The sequence below is a fragment of the Mus caroli genome, chromosome 4 (genome assembly GCF_900094665.2).
Source record: "Mus caroli chromosome 4, CAROLI_EIJ_v1.1, whole genome shotgun sequence".
Lineage (NCBI taxonomy): Eukaryota > Metazoa > Chordata > Mammalia > Rodentia > Muridae > Mus > Mus caroli.
The window spans coordinates 99,192,265-99,203,448 of record NC_034573.1 but is presented as its reverse complement, the minus strand read 5'-3'; the positions used below and the strand labels follow the sequence as shown (position 1 = coordinate 99,203,448).

Genomic DNA, 11,184 nt, shown 5'->3' with positions numbered 1-11,184 from the left:
AAAAAAAAAAAAGAAAATGCCTTTAATCGGCCTATAGACAAGTCTATAGGGCATTATCTTGATGAATGATTGGTGTGTGAGGACCCAGACCCATGTTGGCAGTGTCATCCCTGAGCAGGTGGGTCCTAGGTTGCTTAGGGGAGCTGGCTGAGAAAGCCATGGAGAGCAAGGCAGTAAGCAGCATCCTTCCATGGCCCCTGCTCCAGGTTCCTGTCCAGACTTCCCTTCGTGGTGGCCTACAAACGACATGCTAACATAAATCCTTCCCTCTAAGAGTTGCTTTTGGTCATGGCGTTTTATCACAGCGATCGAAAAGCAGGACAGAAACCAAGGTCGAGTGTTTAACACATCAACTCAAGAGACTGAGAGAGTGAGGTCAGGGGAGAAAAAGGCTAGGTTCAGAGGCCGGGGGCTAACTGAGGACTCCCCTGCAGGAACACCTCTGCCAGCCAGCTGGTTTCCCTAATTCACTATATCACACACCCTCCACAAGATGGGAACCGTAGAGCAGTTAGCCCAGACGTTCCGTTAACGGGGTGAAGGAGTTGGACTCAACCTGGTTTGTCTCTGCATCTAGGTTACTCTTCTCCTCTGCATAATTCACTTCTTCCTCCAAGGTTTCTTCACTCTCCGCCTTTACTTCAAGGTCCCAGCTTGGCTGCCCCTTCTTCTCCAGTTCTGCTTGCCCACCCACTCCAGACACATCTCACAGGCAGGAGTCCCATCTGCCTGTGTGCTGCTGTGTGCTGCCTCGCACAGCTGGCAGAATCTGAGACCTGGTGCATGGTCCATGGGTTGCCGAATGAGCTGTGCTGTAATGGGGCTTCCGTCTTTGTAACCTGATCCTAGTGGTCAGCGGGTTGACTTTGGAGATCACAGTTATTGCGGAAAGACACCTTGAGTGATCATTAGGCATTATAAAGGTGAGCAGATTATATGAGCGGCAGATTATAAATGTATCGTTTGTTTATTTTCCATTAACAAGATTGTTCCACTTCTTGCTATCAAGTAGAGCTCTGGAGAAGGCTGTGCTAATTTGCATAATAATCCTAAAGATCCTCTCTGGGAAGAGCAGGAAGTCCCCTTAATCTGATGATGGAAGCATAGAAACGTCAGTGAGGGGGACTGGAGCAGCTCTGGGGACTGGAGTAGCTCTGAGGGACTGGAGCAGCTCTGGGGACTGGAGTAGCTCTGAGGGACTGGAGCAGCTCTGGGGACTGGAGCAGCTTGGAGGGACTGGAGCAGCTCTGAGGGACTGGAGCAGCTCTGAGAGACTGGAGCAGCTCTGAGGGACTGGAGCAGCTCTTAGGAGTAGAAAAAGGTTCAGAGGGCTCCAAAGAGAACTCATCTCCTGAGTGAAGAGCTGGTGGTATGAACATCAGAGCAAGCATGGAGACATATGCGGCTTCAATGTTTTGGCCAAAGATCTAAGACATTCAAACACAAGTTCCACCATAAAAGGAACACCTCAGCTCTAGCCTCTCCTCTGAGCATGGTGCCCAGTCTACCTGTGGCATCTATAGGAACTGGACCCAGCTGGCGGCCATTGATACGGCTATGAGCGAGCACCCACTAGGATGCACAGGACCAGTCTTCAATGGTGTGGCAGGGGCTGAAATAACGGCACTAGCCAGAGCTTGGGCTCTCTTTCCCGGTTCCTGGAGGCAGGGGTTGAGTTCTTTAGAGAGGATCTTCACTTGGGTCACTTAAGGAGGGTGGAGTCCCTGCACAGATACTAGACTTCCTACTCGTGAAGGTCTGAGAAGCTAAGAGGTGCCCTTATTTGTGCCCTGAGTTGGTAAAGAACAGGATGGGTCTGTGTATTCACACTGCCACCTGTGACTCCAACTATCCAAGCTCTCAAGAAACACATACGGGAGTTTTCCTGTAGTAGAACATTCTTAAATTAACTTAAGAGCAATCGCTATAGTCTTCAGAGCCTTTACCCACACACACTTTTCTCCGAGCCCCATGAGGAACAGGGCAGAGCAGTGATCCTTAGGAAATGGGCTTGGAGAGGAACACGATGGACTGATGGCCACCCACAAGTCCACAAGCCCCACCCTGCCCTGCTATGGGCCCCCCAAGCTGCTCTTTACCTGCTCATAGCAGCATCAGGACCACAATGGCAATGATCATAAGGACTCCGGCTAGAATGCAGAGGCCCAGAAAGACGATATCACTGGTGTCCTGGGTCACCATGGTCCCTGGGCCCTCCAGGACCTCTGCCTCATCTCCAGGTGGGGCCTCCTGTAGGTGCTCAGCAGTGGCAGCGTAGGGCCCAAGCAGATCAGACCCTGACAGCAGGTGGGCAGATGCTTCCTTGCGCCGCGGCTCACAGCGCACCTCATACTCGTGGATGTCATCGTGCCCAGCAGCGGAGAAGTCGATGTACAACACGCTGACGATCACGGACGTGTTATTTCTTCTCTGTGGGGTCACACAGTCGTGCTCAGGCCCAGGGAAGCTCAGGCTCCCCCAGTGCCTCTCAACAGACCCCGGCCTGACTCCATAGCTTAGCCACAGACTCCACACTCAGCCTCAGAGTCCCCATCTATCAAGGGGGCGGCAGGGCCAGCCAGTTGGCTCCATGGGAAAAGGAACTTGCCACTAAGGCTGAAAACCTTTATTTGGTCACTGGAACTCAAACAGTAGAAGGAACACAACTAATTCTCACGAGTTGTCCTCTGATCAACACACACACACACACACACACACACACACACACACACACACACACACACGTAAATTAATTATAAGAAAGGTGAATGTGAGAGTTGGTGTTTGCTCTGGCTTCAAGGAGTTGGGGTGAATGAAAGACAGCGACAGTAAGAACACCTAGGATGGGAGCCATAGCTTAGGGTCAGAGCACTTGACTAGTGTGTGTGAGGCTCCTGATTCAATCCTCAGTACCAGCAAAAACACAAACCCAGCAGCTATGGAGTTGGATTCCATTGGCAATGCTTAGGCCACATGTGGTGGTGCCTGCCTTTAATGCCAGCACTTGTAGGAAGAAGAGACCTCAGAGTTAAGGTCACTTTTAATTACATAGTAAGTCTGAGGCCAGTCGAGACTACCTGATACCCTGTCTCAAAAACAAAGACTATGGAACTGGGGCCGTTGAGGCTCCAGTTAAGTGTATCAATTCCTTTACTTCTCACAATAGCCTTCTTGGTATCATTAACATTCCCATTTTACAGACAAGGAAACTGGGGCGCCCAGAGGTTAAATCCTTTGTCTGAGGCCATGCAGCATACAATCCAGAGGCCATATTCTTACCCTGGCCTGCCCAACTCTTACGTGTGCTATCACCCGTGATATGTCACTCAGACCAAAGAGTAGCTGGTCAGTTCCCACCCTTGGTGGTTTGCAGCTTGTGTCCACTGAGCCCAGAGGCCGTCATCTGCTTAGAGTGAGGCCCTGCCTTGCTTGTTGTCAGCTGTGTCCCTATTGTGTGACCTTCCCTTGGGAGTCTTTCTCTCAGTGATGTATGAAGCAGGGGCCCTACTGTTTGTTGAGGTTCTGGTCACTAAAAGCCACCACCCTAGATGACCCACCCACTCTAGATCTGGGGAGAGCATCTGAAAAACACGGCATGAGCGGCCTTGCCCACTGCACCCTTCACCCCAGGGAAGAGGGAATCAGGGGTCAAGTTGCCCTAAGTGGGTGAGACATGTAGGGCGAGCCTCTAAGAAGCTGGGTTTTTAGGGGTGCCGTGACACGGGGCCACTTCACAACATGTACGCCAACTCCACACCCGACACCACACTCCTCAGACTGTCCCACGCTCCTCAGGCTACCCCACGTCAGGCTGCCACTTCTGAGAATGGTGTCTGAAATAAGAAGCTGCCTAAATGGGAGGGAATACACAGGCGCAGGAAATTGAGAAATCCCATCATCCAAGACAGCGTGGCCCCCTTGGGAAGGTGTGAATGGGTGTCATAGTGTTTTTGTGGCCTCTCCCAAGCTTGGGCTTCTGAAGGACCCTGGATCCCACATTCCCAAAGAAGTCTTTGCATCTGTGCCCTCGGTCGGCCTGCCTCGGTCAGCCTGCCTCGGTCGGCCTGCCCCCCACTCTTTAAGGGGAACATGTAGCCTTGATCTTTGAGACAAAGAATCAGGACACGGGACAGAGTAAGGCAGGATCTGTGAGTAAAGGAGAACCAAAGAGAGGCTGGTCATCTACATAGTAAAGACTGGAGTGAACGCACGTGGTAGAGGTGGGGAGCATGAGGGCCTGTCTCTACCTCCTAGCATACACTATACTATGCCTAGCTTATGTAGCTCTGGCTGGTCTGGTTTGGCCTAGAGATTCCTATGTAGACCAAGTTAGCCTCAGAATCACAGAGACCCTGCCTCCCAAGTGCTGGATTAAAGGCGTGCACCACCACACCCACCTTAAACATTTCTATTTACTTTTTAGATGAACATGGGTCTGAGGATGGACCTCCTGTCCCCATGCTTGCATGGCTAGCTCATTCCTGACTGAGCCACTATCCCAGCCCTTAGGAACGTTGTCTCCTTCATTCCATCATACTGGATGTGGTTCTGTCCCAAGAAAATTCTTAAGGACCTCAGGGCATGGAGCAAGGTGAAGACAGACTGGCAGCCAAATGTTCCTCAGCTCCCTTCTCGTGTTTAAAGGACAGTGGCTGAGCGGAGGACAGCAGGGGCCAGAAGCAAGTGGCAGGGCATGGGGCCTCAGGCCAAGCCAGACTGCTGAAGCCCAGGTTTCAGAGCTGGGGCCTCTAACAGGGGCACACCACTGTTCTTTCTCTTCGTACCCCCTCCTGCATTCTCCTAAGGACATAATTTAGGGTGTTGGGGTATTACACTGACCAGGGACTCTCTCAGGCCCCTTCTACCCATCCACCCAAGCCTGGGTTCACAGCCTCCAGAATCCAAGGATAGTGGGAAAATCTTGTTTGTAAGCTCCACAGCCTTTGGAGGGAGATGGATCCTTACTTGAAACTCATTTGTTTGTGGAGCCCAGAGATGTATTGGGGTCACCAGGTTGGGGAGGATGGGTGAGCAGTGAGCATGGGGATAGCTGTGCATATTAAAGGAATCGGGGTTCCATTCACTCCCGGGGGCTCTCAAAGAGAGGAGCAGGGAGGAAATTTAGGGTTGTTCACTATGGGGTGGGGGTGGGGTGCCAGTAAGCCTGCATCCATATCTGTGTGCACTATCAGAGCCATGAGGGAAACTGAGGACAGCAGGTGCCCTTCAGTAAGGCTCAGAGCCCATCTCTTATACCTCCCTCCCCCCCAACCCCTACCTGAGACTCAGTACCGCAGGTGTCAAAGCGGGCCTGGATCCGGAAGTTACTGCCAACTTCCTGGGCTGCACAGCTCCGGCTACCCAGGTAGACCTTGGTCCGCTCCAGTGGGGCCAGTGCCTGGGCAGAGATCAGGATCTGGAAGTCCGTGCGAGAACAGCTCACATTCATGGGCACCACTGGAAAGGAGGGTGGAGTCTGAGTCCTTAGGATTGCTGTCAGAACCATTACCCCTAAGCCTCCTGGAAGGACGGTAGACACGGAACAGAACTCCAGGCTAGGGAAGGTACTTATGGGGACTATAGGACTCAGTTGAGATATATTGCGTGCATTGCTCCCCTGAGCCCCTGAATCTGTGAGCTCTTAAGGCATGTAGTGTGCCACTGTTTCTGTCCCTTTGAGGCCAGTGTAGAGCTTGGCAGGCCGAGAAAATGCTGAATGAATGAATGAATGAATGAGCATGGGAGTGACTGGAAACTAGTTCTTCACCACAATAAGTGTGCTTATCGCTTAGCCACACAGCCAGCTGTTCACCCTATCATTCAGTAAACACAGCTACTGATGGCCTCCTCTGCACAGCACACACAGACACAGACACAGACATGAAGAAGCCTGCCACACTACGGCATGTGCAGGACAAATAATGTGGAGATGCACAGGAATGCTGTGAAGGACCATCACACTAAGATAGAAAAGAATCTGGGTGCAGGGCGTGGGGGAACCCTGTTGTCCCTCCCTGTGATGGCCGTGGAGGGTGGGCACACCACAAGTCACTTCAGTTTTGAAAACAAATCTCTGAGAGGTGAAGCTGCCCATTGTGGCTGAGTTTGGATTTCAGACTCGAGGGAGGTGGGCGGGCAGGATTTCCTAGTTACCAGTCTGCTCATTACAATCGGTCAGCTCCCAGCATGCCCTGTGCTGTGTGAGAGTGCGACTCTGAGTGTCTGGGGCTGCAGGAGCCAGGGAGCAGGCAAGGCAGAGGCAGGTGGGGGTTGGTCGCTGGCTGGAAGAAAAAGGGAGCCTCGCAGGCAGAGGCCTGGATCCCTCAGCCCTCTCCGGGAAATGTCTCAGACATATTTCAACCTCGGGTGTCTGGGCAGGCGGGGATTTATGGGTCCGCTGTCTCCCACGATGATCTCGGTGGCACTGAACTGTGTGTCACCCCTGATTGATGCCGTGGTTGCCCTCCCTGTGGAGAGGCTGCCTACAGCCTGGGCCCCATCTGGTGCTGGTCCAGTGTGAGTACCCTGTCTGACCCTAGGCTCCCACAGGGGGCTGTGTAGAGAGCACAGAAGGTCCTGGAACAGGAGCCAGAATGACAACCACCCCCACACTCATCTCCAAAGATGCTGCAAGAAGAGGCGGTCTAAATCACTTAGCGCTGCCCAGTCTGGGTTGGAGACTTGGGCTCTCAGAGGCAAGCTGGCCCCGGAAGACCCTTCAATCCAAATTCCTGCTGTACAGGGGAAAATCAGGATCTGGAGAGCTAAGGGGAGACTCCAGGTCACTGGGCAGAACCCAGATGGCACCTGGTCTCACAATATTCTCCTTGTCCATGGAGAATCAAAGGAAGCTATGTCAAGAATCCCACCTTTTCTTCTCACAGAGCCAGGACCAGGAGGGTCTCTATGGGCCACCAGCTTGTAGCCACTGTTTTCCAATCCACTTCCAGGGTTCCCTAACTCCTCAACTGCCAGGGATGAGGGAAAAGGCTCCTTTCACTGCTGAACAGGCCAGGCCGGAGTGGATGAGGGAAAGACGTCCTCAGAGCCTGTAGCCCTTACTCCTTACCTGACTCGGGGACTTGCTAGCTTTGTACCACCGAGTCCACGTTACCAAAGTTAGAAAAACCTTAATACCAGCTTCCCAGCCACCTCTGCAGAAAAGCATGGCCACGTGACTGAAACCACAGGGACCCAGCACAAAGCATTGAGAGCGCTTTGGAAGGCTCGGGCTTTCTGGATAACAGGATTCTTGTGGCTTCCACCTCTCTTCTCCATTCCCAGCCTTGGCAGAAGTTCTGTTGCAAACATAAGGATCTCAGCAGTGCCCTTAGGAAATTCCGAGTCCCTGGCCCCATACAGGGGTTGCCTGGCTAGCACGCTGCTGGGTGAGGACACCTTAGTACCCTTTGTCCAGCCAGCACTTCAGAATGATGCAAGCAAGGCTGGTGGCATCTCAGTGTTTTTGCCTACTGACTGTTGATAACTTGACATATTTTGTGCCTCAATCCTGGAAACTGGATCAAATATCCAAGAGGCAGAGAGCCCATGGGAAAGGGAGCCAGGTGGGGGGAATTAGGAATCAGGGAGTCAGAAGCTATGAAAAGAGGTGACAGTGGAAATAAATGAGGGCCGTACTGGAGTGGCCTCAAAGGTCCCCAGGGTAGGCGACTGAGTGGGGTCTGGAGGAGTCAGTGGAGGGGCTGTGTCACAGTGGACACAGGAAGGGGCCGCAGAGTTCCCAAGGACACACACCCTCAACCCAGCTGACCTCCGATGTAGGCCACGGAGAAGCCCCTGCCGGAGGTGCTGCGGTCAGTGTGTAGCAGGAGCAGGACCTGGTTGCGACTCGAGGTGACAGGCGGTGGCAGGTGGTGCCCACACCACTTCCCCAGCAGCTGTGCCTCCTCACTGGCCCCATCAAAGGCTGCCAGATGGTCGAAGTCACAGGTTCTGGTTAGGCTGTTGGGCTCCTCCAAGCCCAGGTCCAGGATGAAGACCTTGACCCGGTAGCCGGGGGGCAGGCGGATGGTCCAGTGGCAACGGATATTGTTGGGGTAGGCGCCAGGGTACTGTGGGCTGGAGAAGTTTCCACGCACAGCCGTGAACACCTCCTGGCATTCTCCTGGGAAGAAGGAAGTTATCCTCACACCAAATAAATGATAAATAGGTCAGGGTCTCCAGCCTGAGGTGCCACCGGGAGGTGGTAGAACTGTTAGAACACCAGGCCTACTGGGAGGCTCACTGGGGGGACACCCTCGAAAGTGGGCACTAGGGCCCCTAGTCCCTTCCTTTTTATGTCTCTGCTTCCTGCCTGTCACGAGGGAGCAGTTTTTGTTCTACTCCTTGCTCCCTGCCACACCACAGGCCCAAAGACCACAGCTGACAGCCTTGGGCCTCTGCAGCTGTGAGCCAGGCGGACCCTTCCTCTGTGCCTCACACCCTTGTCTATCTCAGGTATAAAAGCCAACATTCTGCCTACATGCCAGCCTTGCTCTCAGCCGCCTGCCCTCTGCCCTCTGTGCCTCTGTATATACCATTCATGCCCCTGGGCTGACTTCTTTGAGGCTCTGCTTGATTCTTCCTCCAGGAAGTCCCCCGTGATTCCACCTGTTTGCACTCATGGCAGTTGGCTCTTCACTGCACCACCCATCTTTCTCAGTGGGCTGTGAATTCTCTGAAGCTCATCCACTCTTCTATACACACATCATGTCAGCACAGCAGGCACAGGAAAAGGAGCGAGCTCACCACCCGACAGGGAGCTGGACAAAGGTGGCATGAGGTAGATATAAGTGTATCTAATTCTCTAAGGCAGTGGTTCTCAGTCCTCCTATGATGTGACCCCTTAATACAGATCCTCATGTTGTAGTGACCCCAACCATAAAATAATAACAATAACTATTATTATTATTATTTTGGTCTCTCAAGACAGGGTTTCTCTGTGTAGCCCTGGCTGTCCTGGAACTTACACTGTGGACCAGACAGGACTTGAACTCAGAGATCCTCCTGCCTCTGCCTCCCAAGAACTAGGATTAAAGGTATGTGCCACCACCACACAGTTCCATAAAATTATCTTCGTTGCCACTTCATAACTGTAATTTTGTTACTGTCATGAGTCACATGTAAATATCTGGTATACAGGATATCTGACATGTGACTCCTGCAAAAGGGCTGTTTGATCCCCAAAGGGGTCACGAACCACAGGTTGAGAACCACTGCTCTAAGGCATTTAGATGGGACTGATCCCATCTGAGCAAGAACATGACCAGCTTAGGCCTTGGTGTTGGCCCAGAAATGTATGCTAAGCCATTTGAGAAATGCAGAAAACCCAAGCCCCAAGGACACAAGCAAGCTTGAGTCCCCAAGCAGAGCAGCAGGCAGGAGTACGCAGGCCCTACCATAGTCTTGGCCCCTCCTACCTGAGAAGTAGTGGGCCTTGAAGCCCCGGCCTCCAATGTTGAAGTCAGACTTGAAGACCACCTGCAGCTCATGGCCCAGGGACACGAGGGTGGGGGGTCTGGTGCGGCCACAGTAGTGGTGCCCGTGGGCAGGTCCAGGAGCTCCAAGCACAGCTACGTAGTCATACATGCATTCGTCACTGCCCTCGACCTGGAAGTCCACGAATACCAACTTGACAGCGGCAGGTCCCGAGGCGCGGATCAGCCAGTGGCACTCCACATTGTTGGGGTAATTGTTGGGGTACTCAGGGCTGCTGAGAACCCCTGACAGGCCAGTCAAGACACCGCCACACACATCTGCAAGGGAGCCCACTTGAGCTGACCTCCTCCCCAGGGAGCCAGACAACCAAAACACTGCTCCACAAACACACACGCGTGGCAGGCACAGATCTGCACCCTGACCCACATGGCACCCACCTTTTACAGAGAGATGCCAAGTAACTTATCTGTCTAGGCCTGAGTTCACTCAGGTAGGCCTGGGGGATAAAGACCCTAGCACAAGGGGTTTATTTGAAGGCCCAGAATCCCCAGGTGGGAGTAAGGGGGTGAGATAAGATGGGGAAGTGTGTTAAAGGGGGATGCTGAACCCCACTAGGGAACAAGCATAGACCTGAGTTATGTCACTCCAGGAGTGGAGGGCAATGGGGAATTCTACACTATGTGGTAGTTTGAAGGAGGATGCCCCACATAAGTTCATATAATTGAATACTTTGCTCCCAGTTGGTGGTATGATTTGGGAAGGGGTAGGAGGTGTGGCCTTTTTGGAGGAGGTGTGTCACATGGTCAGGCTTTGAGGTTTCAAAAGCCCATACCATTCCCAGTTAGCTATCTCTCCTCCTGAAGCTTGTGGGCCCAGGGGTAAGCGCTCAGCTACTGCTCCAGCTGTGCCTTCCTGCCTCCTGCCTTGCTACCCATCAAGCTGTGGACTCCGACCCTCTGCCACCGTGAGCCCTAAATTAAACATTCTCCTTTATAAGTTGTCTCGGTCATGGGGTTCTGTCACAGCAATAGAAAAGACACTGTCAAAGCCCTCAGAGACATGGAGATTGGCAGGCAACACTGAGGCGACAAGAGCCAAGGCACATGGACAGGTCATCCAGTTAGCAGACAGAACTGGAGCCCAGGAGATGAGCTGCCATTCTGTGAGCAGCTGAGGCCCGAGCTCCCTGTCCCAGGACCGCCTGCACAACTGCGTTATTGTAGGCAATAGTATTTCCTCTCTGGGCATCAGATTTACTGTGAAATGAGAAGGTAGGTGGAGATAGTCTGTGATATCCCATCAATTAATATCTATAACCTGAGCAGACAGATACTCAGGAGTTCATTCTTATGCTGCGTTTCCAACGTGTATGTTACATATATGTGTGGATTACATATGTTTACATGTTCTTACATATATGTGTGGATGTTCACGCCCATGCAGGTGCATGTATGTTTAGAGGTCAGAGGAGGACTGCTATCCTGCTCTATCATCTTTGCTTTGTCTCTCTGAGACAGTCTCTCTCTCTGAATCTGAAACTTGTTAGTTTCCAGCTAGGTTCGATGGCCAATGAGCCCCAGCAGGAGAGTCACAGGGGTGCATGGCTGTTCCTGTATCTCATGTGAATGCTGGGGATCCAAAAGTCACCCACAGAGCACTCTCCGAGTCCAATAGCTTTCAATATAATAAAAGACAGAAGCCAAAGTTACACATCTTTTTTTTTTTTTTTTTTTTTTTTTTTTTTTT

At 52.3% G+C, this 11,184-nt stretch overlaps 1 protein-coding gene across 1 annotated transcript in view; it reads right to left on the bottom strand.

Moving 5' to 3' along the window:
• Positions 1–2,103: 2,103 nt before the first annotated feature.
• Cdcp2 (CUB domain containing protein 2) overlaps positions 2,104–11,184 on the bottom strand; it is a 15,828-nt gene continuing 6,747 nt past the window's right edge. The window contains exons 4-7 of the mRNA XM_021159199.2: positions 9,420–9,755; positions 7,772–8,125; positions 5,279–5,457; positions 2,104–2,430 (exon numbers count right to left, since the gene is read on the bottom strand). Of these exons, the coding sequence (XP_021014858.1) occupies positions 2,104–2,430; positions 5,279–5,457; positions 7,772–8,125; positions 9,420–9,755 (1,196 nt within the window). The remainder of the gene's footprint in view (positions 2,431–5,278; positions 5,458–7,771; positions 8,126–9,419; positions 9,756–11,184) is intronic.